Source organism: Pseudopodoces humilis, chromosome 11 (assembly GCF_049639895.1).
Source record: "Pseudopodoces humilis isolate 2021_Gansu_Grassland_sample_001 chromosome 11, ASM4963989v1, whole genome shotgun sequence".
NCBI lineage: Eukaryota > Metazoa > Chordata > Aves > Passeriformes > Paridae > Pseudopodoces > Pseudopodoces humilis.
The window spans coordinates 16,687,628-16,705,871 of record NC_142210.1 but is presented as its reverse complement, the minus strand read 5'-3'; the positions used below and the strand labels follow the sequence as shown (position 1 = coordinate 16,705,871).

The following is an 18,244-nucleotide window of genomic DNA, read 5'->3' as shown; positions in this document are numbered from 1 at the left end:
CTGGCAGCTGGAGAGGCTCCACCACCCTGGCACGGGCAACGCTGCCACCCGAGCTGGGCAAGTGAAGTAGCATTGCTGGTAGCATTGTGGCCCCCACATGTCACAGACACCCGTGGGCACCGTGGTGTCCCTCCACCTGTGTTCACACGCACCCCTCCTGCTCACACGTACTCGCTGTGTCCCTGGCTCCACAGTTAGGGCAGGTGGCGCTGCCTCACCCTGTCCCAGGGACCCCGGGGAGAACTTTCACCCCCTGCGCAGCAGCACGCCGGGCACCGAGCGGGTGACCTGCGGTGACGCCCTGTCCTGGACAGGTGGTCACACAGGACTGGGAACTATCAAGGCAAGGTGTGAAGTTGTGCACAGCCACGGCCTTCTCCTCGCTCACCGCCAAGGCTCTGACCATGGCTGCACACCCCTGGGTGCGTGTGCTATGGGCCTAAGGGTGACATCGGGGTGCCGTCCTTTAGGTACCGGGGATGAGGTGTCAGTGTACGTGTGTGCATCCACCTGCGCGGGAGCTGCACTGGGGGGTGTCCCCAGGTACCGGACAGGGCGCTGCGGCTCTGCACCATTACTACGCGCTGCCAGTGACGGTACCGTGCGGCGCTGGTGTGCCCGCCTGAGCGCTGAAGACAGCAGCCGGTCCTTGTGTCCCTGCGTGCGTATGCCGGCGGGCGTTGCGGCCAGCCGGGTGTGAGCCCGAGTTCTGCTGCCCGAGCCGGTGCGAGTGCCGGTCCGAGTGCCGGTGTCGGTGAGGGAGACTGCGGGTGCCTTTGCGGTTCACCGTCTCGGCGCCTTTGCGGCTCTCTGGGGGTGCAAGCGGCGGTGCCGGTGCGTTACTCCTCCCGTGCGCAGGGCGGTCACCTTTGTGGGGGGGCCAGGCCGAGTGGAGCTGAGCGGTGCGACCGGGCTGGGCATCGGGGTCCCCGCTCCAGCCCCTCCCGGGCCGCCGGCCCCCGTCGCCCCCACCCGGTGCCTGCGGTCCGCGCGCCGCCGGTCTCAGCCCCTGCGGCTCCATCCCTCCCGCGCGGCCCCATCTCCACCCGGCCCCATCCCTGCCCAGCCCCGGTGCCGGTCTTGGCGGCAGCGCGGCGCCCGGTGCGGGCCATGGCGGCGGCGGAGGCAGGCGGCGCTGCGGCGGCGGCGGGGGCCCGGCGCGGCCCGGGCGGGGAGCGGAGCTAGGCGGGAGGCGGCCCGGGATGGCCAGGATGAACGTGGCCCTACAGGAGCTTGGACACGCCGTGAGTGCCCGGGGCAGCGGCGCCGCAGGGAGGGGGGCAAGAGGAGGGGGGACGGGGGGCACCAGCGAGGAGCTCGGCGAGGGGCACAGGAGGGGGTCGGGGCACAGGAGAGCCCGGGGGATGGAGAACTCGAGGAGCTGGATGGGCTGCGGGGTCTTCGGGAACAGGAGGGAGGAGGGAGGGCGGGGGTGACTGGTGGATTAGGGGGACGGCGAGAGCCTATGGGATGCAGGGGCTGCGTGGTGCCGGGACTAAAGGAACTGAGGTGGCTAGAGGACCCCCCCCCTCTAGCCTCCATGTCCCCCACGGTGGAGGAAGAAGGACCCCCTCCAAATCCTTGCCTCGGGTTGCACAGAGGGAACTGGGGTGGTTCAGACATGGCCCCACAAACCCCACTCCGCCGAGGCATGAATGTACCGTAATGCTGCTCATAGGGTGACCCCCAAGACAGCACCTCTGAAGAGGGCAAGGGGCCCTGTCCCCACGGATCTCAGCCCTACAGAGGGGGTAGGAGGAGCCCCAGAAATAGACTCCTGCCTTGAGGATGCCACAGAAGATGCTGGAGAGGGGGTGCTGGCTCTTGCCCAGGATGAGGACCACCCAGGAGGGGAAGGGAGCATTTTGAGGGGAGTTGAGGTGGTGGGGGTGCCAGGCTGGCCAAGCTCCTACAGTATGCTGAGCAATCCCTCCTAATGCCAGTATCTTCCAGGAGCCTGACTCGGTGCGGGGCTCCTGCAAACTCCTGCCAATCCCACTCTCCTGCTGCAGACCTTGGCGATGCCCCCTCCCCACCCCAGCAGTGTGGCAGTGGGCAGAGCTGGGCATGAGGCACTCTCTTTGCTTTCCCCCCCCTGCTCATCATCCATCCCACCCCAGCTCCTTCCTGGCCCATGACACCAGCCCTGCAGGCAGCCCGGGGCATTCACTTTAGTCTGCAGCACAGACTGGAGGGTGAGCTGCAACCCACCCATGTGTTGTTAACTCTGAAGCCTAAGGATAGGTCACAACCAGTGGCATTGCTGATTCTCTTCCACCAAAACCTCCAGCATCTTCTTCTAGCTTATCCCCCCCCCCCCCCCCCCCCCCATCCAATGCTGCTGGCTCAACTCCACCACCTCCCTCTTGGCTGAGTACTCAGCAGCCCTCACGGCTGGATCGGTGCAAGCTGCCTTGCGAGGCCAGGAGTAAGGGGACCCTGCCCTGCAGCTGACACACATTGCAGTGCCCCTTCTCCCCTCGCACACTTTGTCCTGCATCCTGGTCACCCCCGGAGACAGGATGGGACTGGAAGCACTTCCAGATGTTTCACACTGGTGCACATCTGCATGGAAAGTTCCAGTCAGGGGAGGAGGGGTGAGACAGCAGTACTAGGAAACCGTTGCTTGGTGACGAGGACCATGTCTCCGTGGCGATGTGTCACCTGTCGGCAGGGCTGATGCCATGGCTATGCAGGGAGATGCCCTGGTGACGGCCCTTAAGCCCCTCATTAGCAGCTCTCCTCGTCCTCTCCAGGGCCACGCAGGGCTGGGGACAACCTCTGGGGAGGCCCAGGCACACTGAGGGGAGTCAGGGGCTGCCTCAGCCCCACTGTGTACTCACTGAGCAGGCCCTGCCCAAAGAGCCAGAGGGTGTGGCAGGGCAGGGAACAGCTACCCCCTCGCCCCTGTCCCAGCCCGCTCTCTCCCTTAGCAGATGCCCAACTATAAGCGTGCCACGCTGCAGGATGAGGAGGGGCCGGAGCCAGCAGGGGATGGCAGCGCCTCTCCTGACAGCGTGGAGGTGAGGTCTGCCCCGGCTCCTCCATCTTTCCCCTCTCCATCCTCTCTAGCCCCTGTCCTCATCCTCTGGGGCCTGCCTGCAACCAAGTGGGCAGTGGGAACAGGGTTGGGAGCCAAGCCAGACCTGGCTGTCCCCAGGGATGTGCTGGGAGTCAGCCAAAATGCAGCACAGAATGTGCCTGGACGATCGTCCTTCCTTGTGGCTTGAAGTGGGGGGGCTGCCAGTATCCATCACCGGCTTGCCAGGGCTGGTGGGGAGGGATGCCCTGGTCCCCATCTCCTCGTGCAGCCACGCCAGGCACTGGGGAGTGGTGGGGAGGGAACGGGGGGGCAGTGATGTTTGGCCCCCCATGGTGCGATGGCAGGTCCTGCTCCTGCCCAGGTGGGGTTTCGGAAGGGGCCGGGGACGCTGCTGAGCCGCCTGGCCTCACGCAGCCAGCTGGAGCTGGTGCTCTGCGCTGTCGCCATCTCCCTGGCCCTGCTGCTCAGCGTCGCCATCGTCACTCTGGCCATTCAGTACCGCAGAGGTAGGGAGAGTTGGCAATGGTGTCCCCACACCCGGGAGGACACAGGGGGATGAGGAGTGATGGGTCAGCCCAGGGTACCTTCTCCAGGTGCTCTGCCCATCCTGGGGTACAGACAGGGCTTGGCCCCGCTCCGTGCCTCAGTTTCCCCCAGTACACTTGCCCAGCCCCAGGCATGCCTTCCCTGCCAGATCCCTCTCACAGCACGTGCCTGACGGATGCCTGTGTCCGGGTGGCCAGCAAGATCCTGGAGGCCCTGGATAGAGAGACGGACCCATGCCAGGACTTCTACCAGTACTCGTGCGGGGGCTGGATTAAGAGGAACCCGCTGCCCAACGGGCGCTCCAAGTGGAGCACCTTCAACAGCATCTGGGACCAGAATCAGGCCATCATGAAGCATCTTCTAGGTGGGCACCAAGGGGTCACAGACACTGAGGGGGTGACCCCTGTGTCACTTGGGCTGACCCACAGCCTCCCACAGAAAACGCCACCTTCAACTCCAGCAGCGAGGCAGAGCGGAAGACACAGCGGTACTACCTGTCCTGCCTCAAGGAGCAGAGGATAGAGGAGCTGGGCTCCCAGCCCCTTATGGAGCTCATCGACAAGGTGGGCAGACACCCACAGGTGAGCCGAGCCGTCAGGGCTCAGCCCAGCACACCTCCTGCTTAGCTCTTCACTTAACTGGGGAGGGAGGAGACCTCGGGGATGCACCCCATCCCTCCTTGAGGTGCCGAGTCTGTCTGCTGGCAGATTGGGGGATGGAACATCACTGGCTCCTGGAACCAAACCAGCTTCATGGAGGTACTCAAGAGCGTGTCAGGCACATACCGGGCAACCCCCTTCTTCACAGTGTATGTGGGTGCAGACTCCAAGAGTTCCAACAGCAACATCATCCAGGTTGGCACCTTGGCCCCCCGGGGTTGGCAGACACCAGGGGACACCAGAATGTCTATACTGCCCCTCTCTCCCCCCAGGTGGACCAGTCAGGGCTTTTCCTCCCATCCCGGGATTACTATCTGAACAAGACTGCCAACGAGAGGGTGAGGCTGGGTGCTGGGGCATGCTGCCAGCAGCAATCACGGGAAACCTACAGGGTGCGAGCAGCACTGGGACACACTTGGCCTCTCCATACTGCCTGTTGGGTGCCCACCCGAGGGAGCTGAGATGAGCTGTGGTTGGCACTGAGGCAGGGCTTGGGGTTCCACAGGTTCTGGCAGCGTACCTGGACTACATGGTGGAGCTGGGCACACTGCTGGGGGGTACCCCAGAGCCCACCCGCCTCCAGATGCAGCAGGTGCTGGACTTTGAAACCCAGCTGGCCAACATCACCGTGCCCCAGGCTGAGCGGCGGGACGATGAGAAGATCTATCACAAGATGAGCATCGCTGAGCTGCAGGTAGGCACGGCCCAGAGCAGACCTTCTGGGACAGCACCGAGGGGTGTCTTCACTCTGGCACACCCTGGGCAACCCCATCTGCTGTGGGACATGCACTGGGTGTTGAAGAGTAGTGCTCATCCCCCAGTTGTTACCATTTGGGGGAAGCTGCCACCTCATATTGTGGGGTCCAGGGGTCCCCTCCTTGTCCTGTAGCATTAAGAGCAGCAGGAGGGGTGCAGAGAAGGATCTGGAGTGTTGAGGGACTTTGGGTCCTTCCCAGAAAACAGTTCCTGACCCAGGAGAGCCCCTCCATGCTGAGTAGGATGCAGCAGAGCTATGCCAAGCCCCTGGTGCCACATTCCTGTGTCCTCTCCAGCTTCTGGCCCCTGCCATTGACTGGCTGGATTACCTGTCCTACGCCCTGGCCCCACTGGATCTGGCAGACACGGAGCCTGTGGTGGTGTATGGGGACACCTACCTCCAGCAGGTCTCTGAACTCATCAATGACACTGACAGGAGGTGAGGCTCCTTCATATCCCTGGCTGTGGCCCCCATAGCAGGGAAACATTTTGGGCTCATCAGTGTCTTGAAGTCATGGACCATAGTCAGCTGCAGCATCTCTCTGTCCCCGCAGCATCCTGAACAACTACCTAATCTGGAACCTGGTGCAGAAGACAGCCTCCAGTCTGGACCAGCGCTTTGAGACAGCCCAGGAGAGGCTGCTGGAGACACTCTATGGCACCAGGAAGGTAATGGAGGGCCCTGGGATCAGACCCTTCTGCCCTCAGCCTGGAAGCAGCAAGGACTTCCTCTGTCCTTCAGATGCCCTTGGGATGCTAAAACCTGGATGCTTCAACGGGAACCTAGGGATTATCTTTTGGGATGTGGGTTTTACTGCTGCTGTGTATCTCCTCCTCTGATGAGGAGGCAGAGCCAGGCTGCGTGAAGGCAGGGGAGCAGGGGAGGGAGCTGAAGGTCTCACAGATCCTCATCTCACTCCTACAGTCCTGCACACCCCGCTGGCAAACCTGCATCTCCAACACAGATGACACACTGGGCTTTGCGCTGGGCTCCCTCTTCGTCAAAGCCACCTTTGACCGGGACAGCAAGGCCATCGTGAGAATACTTCTGTCCCCATCCCCTCCCCATCACCAGTAGCGGGAATCCCAATTCCACCCAATCCCCAGGGCTGGAAGACAGAGAGCTGGGACATAGGACCCCCAACCCTGGGGAGGTTGTACCCTGTCCACCCTGTCCCCACCGAAGCATTGTGGGGGGTAGGGGGCCTTCATTCTTTCCCCTCCCCAGGCTGAAGAGATGATCAGCGAGATCCGTGCAGCCTTTGAGGTGTCCCTGGACCAGCTGGACTGGATGGATGAGAAGACCAGGCAGGCTGCAAAGGAGAAGGTGACCCCAGGGAGGGAAGTGGATGGGAAACCTCACCCTATCCATAAAAGCTCCCCCATCTCACTGCTTGGGCCTCTCCCTGTGCAGGCGGATGCCATCTATGACATGATTGGCTTCCCTGACTTCATTCTGGACAACAAGGAGCTGGACGATGTCTATGATGGGGTAGGGAGCACCCCACTTGTGGGGAGAGGCTTGGTCATGCCAAGCTCTGGGGGGGCCCCATGGTAAAGCAACGCCCATATTTGGGAGGTTATGCAAAGCCACCATGAGTTCATCCTGGCCAGGGTGTGGAGAACCACCCCAGTGGACCTGTCCTCATCCCTCCTCTTCCTCACCAGTACGAGGTCTCTGAAGACTCCTTCTTCCAAAACATGCTCAACTTCTACAACTTCTCTGCCAAAGTGATGGCTGACCAGCTCCGGAAACCCCCTAACCGTGACCAGTAAGGGGTGGGCTCAGGGGCTTTGGGGGGAGGATGTGATCCTGGGTGCCTGGATGGCACTGGTTCAGTGGGGAGGAGGTCACCCTCATGGGGTAGCACAGGTCACCTGTGGTAGCTGTAGCTAATCCCCAGGTAAGGTCCTTGGTAAGAGAATGGTGGCAAAAGTGTCAGCCTTGGGCAGGGCCCTGTGGTGGACAATGGCACGGGAAGGTGCCAGTGCTGGGGTGAAAGGGACACACCCCTGCCTGTCTCCTGTCCCACCTCCCTGCCCCAGGTGGAGCATGACCCCACAGACTGTCAATGCCTATTACCTGCCCACCAAGAATGGGATCGTCTTTCCTGCTGGGATCCTCCAGGCTCCCTTCTACGCCCGCAACCACCCCAAGTGAGTCTGGCATGGGGAGAACCTCCTGGAGGCATGGGTTGGATCAGGGACAACATGCCACAGAGCACCTCCACATTCACAAATAAAAGCCCTGAAGGGCTCAAGTGTCCCTCAAGGCTTTACATCCTGCAGTCAAGACAACCTGAGTCCCCTTAGGGCCACCAGTATCCCCAACAATAGTGATTCCCAGCTGAATCCCAGCTGGAGCAGTTTCACTGGGTGTCCAGACAGAGATGGGGTGGGCTGCAACAGCATCATTAACACATACTGTACTTACCTGGTTCTTTCCCATGGCCCCACAGAGCCCTTAATTTTGGTGGCATTGGCGTGGTGATGGGACACGAGCTAACCCATGCATTTGATGACCAAGGTGAGAGCCTACAGGCAGTGCTGGCCCCAACCCCTGTCACCTTCCTGTCCCCCCCCAGCCCCCGCCCTTGGCATGGAGAAGAGGTGCCCTGGGTGCACAGGGGTCCCGCTTTGCCATCCATTGCATCATGTGTGCTCGTGCCCCCCTGGCCACCCCCTTCTATCGTCCTGTCTCCCCAGGTGGCACCTGCCGATACCTTCCCCCGGCTTCTCTGTGCAGCTTTCGCTCCATCCGCTTGGTGAGGACACAGTGTCTGCAGCCCCAGCCTCCTTTTCATCCTCCCAGGGCATGGGACAGGTCCCGCTCACATCCACTCTGCTTTGCACCTTCACCACAGCCCCAGAGCTGACATGGGGTCAAAGAGGGAATTTGGGGTCATAGATCCGGGCTGGGATAGGGAGAATGCACTGGGGGATGCCTGGGGTCCCAAGTGCATGGCTGAGCCCCAGGCAGAGCCTGCCCACAGCAGGGCCTGGGGGACAACTTCCCCCACTGGGCGTGGACCCAAGGAGCTTGGTCCCCCAGGCATCCCTGGTGTCCATTCCCCATTCTGCCTTGGGAACCCCTGCAGCAGAGGGGCTGCAGGGGGACGGCTTCCCCTGGTCCCACCCCAACCCATGGCTCGGTTGTCCTGCAGGACGGGAGTACGACAAAGAGGGAAACCTGCGGCCATGGTGGCAGAACTCCTCCCTGGAGGCCTTCAAGAACCGGACAGCGTGCATGACGGAGCAGTACGGCCGCTACACCGTCCACAGTGAGAAGGTCAATGGACGGCAGACACTGGGCGAGAACATCGCTGACAACGGTGGGCTCAAGGCAGCCTACAACGTGAGTGCCGCCATCCCGAGGGGACACGGACCCCCGGGCCTGTCTGTCCCTTCCCGGAGCTTCAGCCCAGCTCTCCCGCAGGCTTACAAGTTGTGGCTGCAGAAGAACGGGGAGGAGAAGCGCCTGCCAGCCCTGGGGCTCACCAACCACCAGCTCTTCTTCGTGGGCTTTGCGCAGGTAGGGTGGAGTGAGATGATGGACATGCCATCCCTCCCTGGCTCCTCGGAGCCTCCCCACCCCGCACCGGGGAGTGCTCTGTCCCCATCCCTGAAGCTGCTACTGTTCCTCAGGTGTGGTGCTCCGTCCGGACGCCAGAGAGCTCCCACGAAGGGCTGGTGACCGACCCCCACAGCCCCGACAAGTACCGTGTCATCGGCACCCTCAGCAACTCCCGGGACTTTGTCGAACACTTCGGCTGCCCCCTGGGCTCCCCCATGAACCCCGGCAAGCACTGTGAGGTGTGGTAGGGACGGGGAGGGTGCTGGGGACAGAGGGGATGATGCTCTGCTGTTCCCCAGCTCCCCAGACCTCAGTGGCTGCCAGAGCTGGCCACGAGCAGAGAGCAGTCCCCCTCCTGTGCTCACACTGCACACCCCACCTCTGCATCCTCCCCGGCACACACGGCCCCACACCAGGCACCCACCGCAGCCCCATCCACAGCTTGGGGCTGGACACGGCCGGCAGAGAGGCTGTAGCACCCCCAAAACGCAGCTCTGCCCCCCAAACCCTGATGTGCTTGAGTCGGGCACAGCTCAGTGTCCCCTGCGCTGCGTCCGCCCCTCAGGCGGGCAGGTCAAAGGGGTCCCAGGGAAAGCACTAGAGCCAAGATCCCCCTGCTCCCGCCCCCCAACCTGCCGGAGATGGAGGCTGGGGACCCCCGGCTCCGCGCTTCCCTTGTCCCCTCCCACTCCTGCTTGGCTTCCCCATCCACCTCTGCTGGGACCAGCGGACGGCAGCGGGGACTCTGGTGCCTTCAGCTGTGGGTGGCTGTCGCCGAGTTTATTTAACAATTAAAAGCAGTTTCCACTTACTCCAGCAGCTCCGGGTCCTTGGCGGTGTCGGGGCGGGGGGAGAGGTGGGATCTGGGTGTGACTCCAAGGCTGGGGACGCGTGGGAGGTGAGACATCCCGAAGGAGGGGAGCGGGGAATGAGATGCCTGGATGGGCAATTCCCTGAATGAGGGAAGCAGAGGTGTGGGGAGGAACACAGCAACGGTGGTGGGGACGAGTCAGAGCCACGGGAGTCCTCGGTAAAGCTCAGCCCGGGGGTCCCGCTGCCTTCAGCGCGGGTGATCCCAGACAGCCAGCCCAAGGATCCGAGACTCCACTCCGAGCTTCCGGGGCCCGCCCCGGCCGGTCTCGGCCCGCACAGCGCGGCCCCAGCCCCACCCCGGCGTACGCCGAACTCCCCGGTACCGGGACCCCGCGGGACTCCTCGGCCACAGACAGAGGCGCTCGCAAAAGCTGCTGGGAGTCGTGGTTCTGCCTCGGACGACGCAGGGCATGACAGGAGCTGTAGTTCAGCGTGAGGGATGCTGGGAGGGGTAGTTCGGTCACAGAAGGCCCGCCGCCTCACCGCGAGGGCTGGACTACATTTCCCAGCAGGAAGCGCGGTAGGGCCAGGGCCCGGGCTTGGGCGCCTCAGGGGTACGGGGGCGTCGGGGCCGGGCGCGGCGGCGGGGCCAGGCCGGGACCGAGCCGGGGGCTGGGCCGGGACAGATCGGGGGGCCGGATCTGGGTGGGAGTCTAGGCCAGGCTCCGGGTTGGGTCACGGGTGTTGGGCCTCCGCCCGATCCCCGGTGCAAGACTGGGCCTCGGCTGGGCCTGGGATGCAGGGTCGAGCCGGGTGCCGGGCACCTGTGGGTGCTGGAGGTGAACTACCCCCACTGGAGCAGTGGAGCGGCAGAGCGTGAGGACAGGGGCGGAAAAGTATCCCTGCCTTGGGGTCAGGGGCAATGAGACAGCGCCGCCTTGGGGACAGGGATCCAGGGACACCCCTGTCTTCAGAGGGAGGGGCAGTGGGCTGTCCCTGTCAGGGGTGACAAGGATGACAAGGCCTCATTCCCCAGACAACATGCTCACCTTGCAGGCGTTGTTGCCCAAGCCTGGCACCATGGACAAGCCCATCACTCCAGGGGAGCTGCTGTGTCTGGGCTCCAGCCTCGCCTTCTCTGGCCTATTCTACTACCTGTACAGGAGGAAAGCCAGAGTCGTGGCACGCATACAGGTAGCCCTGTCTCTCAGATGCTCTTTCCTGCCTACTGTCCCTTCCTCACTGTCCCCTCCACACTTTGATTTGGGTGCACACACTGGTGCCTGCAGCCTGCTTCATCCTCTGGTGACTTCATGACACACAGAACTGAGCAGGCCACATCCTGCCAGAGATCTCCACAGATCCATTCTTGCCCTACTCACTGCCCATGCTTACACTCAGTCCATGCTCTTCCAGGAGGCCCCAAAGCTCCAGGTTGATGACGATTTGCCAGCCCTGGTGTCTGCTGCTGACGGGAGGTGCCTGCCTTATGTTGCCCTGGAAGGTAAGGACACCCTGTGGCCCTGCACAAGGGACGAAGGCCGAGATCTCTTTTGGCTGTGACACATTCCTTGTCCTTAGGCATAGTGCTGCCAGCCCAGGCTGCACTGACCAGCCACTACCATGAGGGGCTGCAGGGCGTGATCCAGAAATTGCTGCTGAAGGAGCATCGGCTGATCTGGAACAGCTTGGCCCGAAGCTGGTGAGTGATGGGAAGGGACCGTAGGAGGGGGCTTGCAGCAGTGAGTCCAGACCCCCATTGTTTGGGGCCACATGAGGCAGAAAATAACTTGGTTAAAGGCTTTAGTCCCTACACTTAGCTCAGCACCGAGAGCTCAGAGCTTCTCTGTGTTGTGGCCAGCAGGAACAGGGCACTGATCATACCCTTGTACGCAGCACACCTCAAATGACCTCGAGTCACACACACACACACACGCGCACACACACACATCGAGTCCTGTGTCTAGGTCTGGGTCCCTCAGCTCAGGAGGGTCATTGAGCTACTGGAACAAGTCCAGAGAAGGGCAGCAGAGCTGGTGAAGGGCTGGAGCACATGTCTGATGAGGAGCAGCTGAGAGAGCTGGGAATGTTTAGCCTGGAGAAGACTCTGGGGTGGCATTTATTGCTCTCTACAACCCCCTGAGAAGAAGTTGGAGCCAGGTGGGGATCAGCCTCTTCTCCCAGGAAACCAGTGACAAGACAAGAGGAAATGGCCTCAAGCTGTGCCAGGGGAGGTTTTCTGGCAGAGGTTAGGAGGAACTTCTTCACCTAGAGGATGATTAGACATTGGAATGAGCTGTCCAGGGAGCAGGAGGCTTCACCACGAGGAGGTGATGGAGTTGACATCCTTGGAGGTGTTTAAGGAAAGACTGGATATGGAATTTAGTGCCATGGTCTAGTGGACAGGCTGATACTCAGTCATAGGTTGAACAAGATGATTTCAGAGGTTAATCTAACTGATGCTGTGATTCTCCACAATCCAACCCTCTCCACTTGCAGGAGTGAGAGTGAGCGGGTGCTCTCAGAGCAGATCTACACTGTCCCCTTCCTGCTGGCCTCACCAGGCCCTGAGGCAGTGACACAGGTGAGTGTGGACAGCCCACTCCAAGCCGTCTGCCTGCCCCTGGAGATGGTGTACGAGCGGTTCCAGCAGCCAACCCACGGCTTCCGCGACCTGCTGGGCCAGTACCTGATGGGGGAGAAGCCCAAGGGCATCCTGGAGACGGAGGAGATGCTGCGGGTGGGGGCTGGGCTGACGGGCATCGGGGAGCTGTCCCTGCACCCCGACGGCTCCCTGCACCTCCAGCCGCCGACCCAGGGAGGCGAGTTTTTCCTGTGCCTGGGGGACTGGCAGACGGTGCTGTCGGAGCTGGAGTCGGCCAGCGGGCTCTGGAAGGGGGCAGCGTTGCTGTGCGCGGCAGCGGGACTGGCCGTCCTCCTGCATGCCCTGTGCCGTGCCTACCGCCGCTCCCGCCCCAAGCAGCAGCAGGAGGACAAGGAGCTGGATGGGGAGGAGGCTGGGGACCGGGCGCCCGAGGATTCCTGCGTGGTCTGCCTGTCACGGCCCCGCGAGTGCGTCCTCCTGGGCTGCGGCCACATCTGCTGCTGCTTCCGCTGCTTCCAAGCCTTGCCCACCCGTCTCTGCCCCATCTGCCGGGGGCCCATTGATCGTGTGGTGCCCCTCTACCAGGCCTGAGAGCATCTGAGGGTGCCCAGGAAGGGGTAGCCTGAACTGGGCCAAGCCTGGAGCCTGCAGAGATCTCAGCTGTCTTCTCATGTGCAGCTGTGCAATTCCTTTTGGGAGGGAGGGGTTTTGATGTGCCCTTCAATCTGTTTTGGCAAGGGGGGGAGTTACATCTTCCTCATCCTCCCTTTGTCTACCAGAGGGACCCCCCTAAACATGAAGACTTGGGGAAAATCTACACAGTGCTTCCTGAGCTGAGGAGCTGAGACCCCAACCCCACACTGGGGCATTACTTTGGCTGCCAGCTATTGGACTTGTGTCTCTTTCTGAGCCATGACCTCCCAAAAGCTACTCAGGATTTCTCCCTTGTGTTTATTTTCCAGTGTGTGGATTTAGGGGGAGGATTATGAGGGCAAGACCAGGGCTGGTGGGACACAGCAGGCACAGTGGAGTGGCAGAGACCCAAAGCCCCCTGACCCACTGCAGTGATATACCTTGGTGCCAACTTTGTCCTGCCACCCCAAACTGTGTGCCTATAGCCACTGGCCAGATGACACTGGGGACACCCAGGGGCTGGCAGTGATCAGTCCCTTTGCCAGCTGCTCTATCACCAAGAGGGGGGCTATGTCCCTCTGTCACTGTCTGCAGGGAGAACAGCTTTAGTGTGCCACAGAGCTTGCCCTCATGTCCAGCCCCACTGCACCCAGCTTTCCTGCTCACCTCCCGTAGAGGACCAGGTGTGGGAGTGACTTGCAGTGGTGTGTGGAGTGATAAAGCCAAGGAGCCAAGCTTGGCCTCACCTCTTCCTTTGCGCCGTTAAGCTGGGGGCTGGGTGGGTGCTGGGAGTCAAGGCTCTTCCCTTTGAGGGATGAGCATCACTGCCTCCCCGTCTTCCTTATCCAAGGAGCTGGCCCAGGTTCACAGTGGAGCCCAGGTGCATCTCCTCCAGATGCAGCCCTGGATGGGGGTGGCAGTACACACAGGACTGTTGCCAAGGTGATTGTGCTCCTCAGGTCTCCATGGCAACTGCTCCCCTGGACTGCTCCCCATCACTGCCTGGCTGCAGTTGCCCAGGCAACCCATGGGCTCTCCTGGCTCCTGCAGCTTTGGGGCACCCAGGCTTTGGGGGTGGGGGACAGTGCTGGCAGGCCACTGTCAGCCAGACAGCAGTGTTGGGATTGGAGGGGGATGATGTGCCACCTCCCCAGGTCGGTGGCCACAATTGCTTCCAGGCTGGGAGCTTGCTGGGGGCAAAGGTACCTTGGCAGGGTTGCCCCCAGGACACACACAAGACAGGAGGCCTCAGAGGACCAGTAAGGCCTCCTGGGACCCACGTGCATTTTTGGGGTGAGGATGTGTGGGTGAGTTCTCATCCTCCACCCCCCTTTTTCTCAGTCCAGCCTCTTCCCTGGGCTGCAGAGTGAGCAGTGGGGCCCAGATTCCCCCCCCTCACCACCCCCCCCCCCCAGCATCGGGCATCCCCCCCGCAGCAGGAGGGATTTCGGGAAGGAGATAAATACCAGATGGGAGAGGGCCGGGCTGCCAGGAACACACTCCCTGCATGCCAAGAGCTGCTGGCGCGAGTGGGTGCGTGGGCCGGGGAGGGCGGGGGGTGCCCCTGCTCCCGGAGACTGCTCACCTCGTTCCCCAGGGCCCAGCAGCCAACCAAGGATGGGACAACTAGAGAGGGGTCTGCACCCCCTCACTCCCCTTTGCCCCCCGAGGTGCCCAGGGCAGGGAACACATCCCTTGTGCTGATAGCATAGAGGGAGGCTGCCTCCCCCTCGCCCACCCCGTGCTGGGGCATAGCCTTACTCTAGCCCCACCCGGGTCTCTGCCACTCCCAGGAGGCCACCAGCCCAGCACTGGCCTGGCTGCAGACCCAGCTGCCAGTCCTGCCTGCCTGCCATGGCTACGGGCAGCAGCATGACTCACCCGCTCAGCTCACCACCAGCCAGAGCTTGCAGTGCCAAACCCGCGGCACAGGCTGGTACAGGGGCTGGCACAGGGGCTGGCACAGGGGCTGGCACAGGGGCTGGCACAGGGACTGCCCGGCCGTGCTGCAGTGCCTGCATCCCCAGACAAGCCTGCTGTGCACCTCCCATGGGTATTTGGTTGGGAGTAGGACAGTGGGGAGCTCACAGTGCCTTGGCTGAGCACGGCCCAGCCTCCTTCCGTATCACACAGGCCACGCATCCTAACAGCTGCCTCCTTTCACCAACAGGGCGCCCCTGTGTGCCAGCCCATGCCCATAGCCTCCACCCGCTCCCCCCAGGGCTGCCAGCCCGCTCCGCCTGCCTCCCTGTCTGTTGTCATGGTGACCAGATATGTGGTGACAGGCAAGGATGGAGCCTCACACCCCAGCGGGGCTCTTTGCCCGGCAGGGTTGGCTTCCCCCCATTCCTGCTCTTCCCCTGTCACCTCTGGGTATCGGCAGGGACCCTCCGTGAAGCCCCTGCCCCAGGCAATGTGCTGGGGGTGCTCCATCTGCTCAGATGCCAGGATCGCAGCTGTGTCCCAGGCAGCTCATGTGAGGAATGGGGACTGCGCCATCCTCCTTCAACCTGACAGGGCATCCCCTTCTCAAAGCCAGGCTGTGCACAGAGACAGACAAACTCATCTCAGTAATGACACCTGTCTTTCTTCCCAGGGAGAGCTCCCTCCAGGGACAGCCTCATCTTTGTACAGCAGCAGCTGCAGAAACATGCCACTCTTGCACACTTGCCTTGGGCTCGCCCACAGGACAGCTGCCAAGCAGGACTCCTGTCCCCCAACATCTCTGCACTATGGTGACAGTGTTCACCACAACCATTGTCTCACAAGGCCATCCCCACTGCCTGCACCCAGCCCAGTGTGTGTCTCTGCTCCCCCAAAACACCTGGACTGTGGCACTGACAGCACACAAAGCAGTATCCCCACCTGGGCTTTGGCTGCTGACAGCCAGCAGCAGCAGCCAGGGATGGGCACATCCCCAAGCTTACCAGTGACATAGTCCCTCGTGCTGGGATGGGGACTCAGGGAGAGCATCAGTGCCAACAGCAGGTGCTCAGTGAGGCCCCCAGTAGCTGCCACTGCTGTGAAACAGAAGTGCCATTTCACATTTCTTGGCAGCACTGGAAGCAACACAGATGGAGGCACCCGCACTGGCCTCCTGGCATGCCTTGGCAGTCCCCAGCCCTGTGGCACCAGCCCCAGGTGGTAGCACTGCCTCCCAGACATGAAGCAGAGAAAGCCCTGGGTCCTGTGGCTGATGACTCCTGCCTCCTTTCAGCTCCCTGACATCCAGTCACTGCCTGCCAGGCTACTGACCCCATTCCTGCCAGGTATTGGACTGGATGGGAGTGCCTGGTGGTTCCCAGCTCCAGCTGCCCAGGATCCCTGCAGAGCACCGTCAGGATGTGCTCCACCGCAAGCCACTCACGCACACACAAGGTGATTTTCCACCATAAAACCACTTGAACCATCAGTGACTGCAGGAAAAGCACTCACCTCCATCACAGCACCTGGAATAGGCACCCGAATTCCCACCAAGGGTACAGGGCTCAGGGGCAGTATCCGGGTGTGGAGCTAGGGCATGGCAGGGACTGGTGAGCTCCCAGAGCATTGCCTGAGTGAGGGCAATGCAGCACAACCTCTACTGCCAGCCCCACTGCAGCGGGGAGTCTGATGCTGTGCCTCCTACCCAGCTCCATATCCTGAGGGGGGGCATGGCTGGCCTCCAGCCCCTGCATCATCCCCAGGGTGTCCCAGCTCAGGGTCTGCTGCCCAGGCTGAAGGAGCCAGGGCAGGAAGAACCACTCACTTCCCACTCCCACAGCCCCTTCTTTCCGGTACAGTTGGCTTTGTGTTGGACAAAAGGCTGCAAACGAAGCAAGAAAGGAGATTACGTGGCTGCTAAAAGATGAAAAAGGAAGGTGGGATAAGAGCCAGGGGAAGGAGGGTGCGCATCTGGCACACCAGGGGAGATGCTACATGCAATGGCAGGGGATGAGAGGGGTCTCTTATGCACCCCACTGCCAACCCACCCACATTCAGGTCCTTGGTAGCTTCCCCTGCTACTCAGGGATGTGTGACAAGCAGCACCTTTGGGGAACCAGACACTAGAGCTGTCCCAAGGAGATGCAGAGCCCAGAGCCACAGCGTTGCCCTGTTCCACCCACAGCCCAGCTGTGCTGGCACAAATCCAGCCCTCCTCCTTCCTGGGATGGGCAGACAGTCCTTCCAACACCCCGAATCCCAGGCAGCCTCAGAGAGCTCCCCCCACCCCATAGCTAAGTCACGTAGCTCCCCTGGGTGTGAGGCACTGTAGAGATACAGGTGTATGTGGGGCCATTCCCAGGGTGACCCCTTTCCAGCCTCCCCCCAGCAGCCTGCCAGGCTGGAAACCCTCCTGGAGTGCTGCACCGATGCCACTCACATCCCACACAGCCCATCTGCTCCTCTTCTCGCTCACCCCCAGCCCTGCGTGTGCCACGGTCTGCCTGTCCCTGCCCACGGGCAGTGGCACGTGGGCTCAGCAATGGGAAAAGCAGGCCACATCTCAGCGTGGGCCTCTTGCCTATTTTCCCAGGCACTTTTCACAGGAGCAGAGGCTTTCACATGAAAAAGTTCAAGGTGGTTCCCCAGCAAAGGCATGAATTAAAGCATTGCTTTGCCAGGAGAACAGGTACCATTGCCCCAACCTGGCTCCGGTAGGGGACAGCAGGGACCAATATTCTGCAGATCCAGACACAAAGGTAAAAGCATGGCTGAGCCTTCCCAAAATAGAAGAACCTGTCTGCCCTTATGGACCACCCCAGCTGATGATCTTCTGCAGCACCTTTCAACAGGATCTCAGACTATGGAGATCTGGAATACCAAGATGGACCACAGGGCTATCTGGAAAACCCTGCCCTCACCCCCTCAAGATATTCTCATCAGGCTGTGGCCTGGCATGAATGAAGTGACATTTTCATTCAGGGATCTGTCTTAGCTGCAACCCGGGACCCCCACATGAGCAGCAGAACCTGCTCCAAGAAAGGATGGTTCTCTCCAACCAGCCATAGCCACTGCTGCTGCCACCATTATCCAAGATCCAGGGGTCATGGCTGTACCCACAGTTCGCTCAAGAAGCACCAACTTTATCCTGAGCTTAAAAAGCCCCCCAGCTGTCCCAGGTGACCTGAATGAGGGGGGGTCCTGGGTGAGTCTGCTCAGTACCACCAATGCAAATGAATGCAATCACTGGCCTGGCAGTGAACAACGTAGGAGGAAAGATCCAGGGTGGGTCTGGGGTAGAGGTGTGTAGATACCAATGGGGCTCTGGGGGGGATGCTGGGATCACCCCCTTGCTGCTACATTGCAGGTCCCCACAGGGGATAGCCATTCCCCTTTTCCACAGAGAGCCCCCAGGGAAGGGTCAGTGGGACAAGGGACATCCCAGGGCACAGCCCAGGTGGCCACACTTACAGACACCTGCAGAATTACACCTGTGCATCCGTGCGTTCCTGCAAAGATATGGAATGGGAGGATGTGTACAAGCACATGCACACATGGGGGTCAAGAGGGCTGGAAAGGGCTGAGGTAGGACTGGTGTGGCTCCAGGGGGGAATCCCAGCGCTGAGTGGGGCTACAAGAGTGGATGCCTGGATGGGTGTTGGACTAGAAACACAAGTGAGGGGCTGAGGAAG

The 18,244-nt window shown here is 61.5% G+C and overlaps 2 protein-coding genes across 9 annotated transcripts; both read left to right on the top strand.

The window, feature by feature from the left end:
• Positions 1-1,163: 1,163 nt before the first annotated feature.
• On the top strand, positions 1,164-9,389 carry ECE2 (endothelin converting enzyme 2). 7 transcript variants are annotated; one of them, XR_015773509.1, is made up of 19 exons: positions 1,164-1,244; positions 2,934-3,023; positions 3,405-3,549; positions 3,738-3,953; positions 4,028-4,152; positions 4,297-4,443; positions 4,521-4,586; positions 4,754-4,942; positions 5,301-5,443; positions 5,559-5,673; positions 5,930-6,040; positions 6,233-6,331; positions 6,419-6,496; positions 6,673-6,776; positions 7,051-7,161; positions 7,464-7,531; positions 7,711-7,769; positions 8,169-8,359; positions 8,441-8,536. XR_015773509.1 is itself a non-coding variant. In XM_088061300.1 (19 exons), exons 1-19 carry the CDS (start codon positions 1,203-1,205, stop codon positions 8,824-8,826), a joined length of 2,313 nt encoding a protein of 770 aa, XP_087917426.1. In that variant the 5' UTR covers positions 1,164-1,202; the 3' UTR covers positions 8,827-9,389. The 7 variants fall into 7 exon arrangements, 5 of the variants coding, with proteins under 5 accessions (XP_087917426.1, XP_087917430.1, XP_087917424.1 ...); XM_088061300.1 differs by lacking the exon at positions 7,711-7,769 and adding an exon at positions 8,650-9,389; XM_014254387.2 differs by lacking the exon at positions 7,711-7,769 and adding an exon at positions 8,650-9,389 and having other exon boundaries at positions 1,165-1,244; positions 2,937-3,023.
• Positions 9,390-9,979: 590 nt separating this feature from the next.
• On the top strand, positions 9,980-13,355 carry LOC102108088 (mitochondrial ubiquitin ligase activator of nfkb 1-A-like). 2 transcript variants are annotated; one of them, XM_005525035.2, is made up of 5 exons: positions 9,980-10,005; positions 10,448-10,585; positions 10,808-10,895; positions 10,973-11,093; positions 11,891-13,355. In XM_005525035.2, exons 2-5 carry the CDS (start codon positions 10,472-10,474, stop codon positions 12,585-12,587), a joined length of 1,020 nt encoding a protein of 339 aa, XP_005525092.2. In that variant the 5' UTR covers positions 9,980-10,005; positions 10,448-10,471; the 3' UTR covers positions 12,588-13,355. The 2 variants fall into 2 exon arrangements, with proteins under 2 accessions (XP_005525092.2, XP_014109861.2); XM_014254386.2 differs by lacking the exon at positions 9,980-10,005 and having other exon boundaries at positions 10,084-10,585.
• The last annotated feature ends 4,889 nt before the right edge of the window (positions 13,356-18,244 follow it).

Coding starts and splice junctions, on each gene's coding strand:
- ECE2 (XM_088061298.1), top strand. CDS start 1,203: ATGGCCAGGATGAACGTGGCCCTACAGGAGCTTGGACACGCC. Junction 4,444..4,520: donor CCAACAGCAACATCATCCAG/GTTGGCACCTTG, acceptor CTCTCCCCCCAG/GTGGACCAGTCAGGGCTTTT. Junction 8,537..8,649: donor TCTTCGTGGGCTTTGCGCAG/GTAGGGTGGAGT, acceptor ACTGTTCCTCAG/GTGTGGTGCTCCGTCCGGAC.
- LOC102108088 (XM_014254386.2), top strand. CDS start 10,406: ATGACAAGGCCTCATTCCCCAGACAACATGCTCACCTTGCAGGCGTTG. Junction 10,586..10,807: donor GAGTCGTGGCACGCATACAG/GTAGCCCTGTCT, acceptor ATGCTCTTCCAG/GAGGCCCCAAAGCTCCAGGT. Junction 11,094..11,890: donor AACAGCTTGGCCCGAAGCTG/GTGAGTGATGGG, acceptor CTCCACTTGCAG/GAGTGAGAGTGAGCGGGTGC.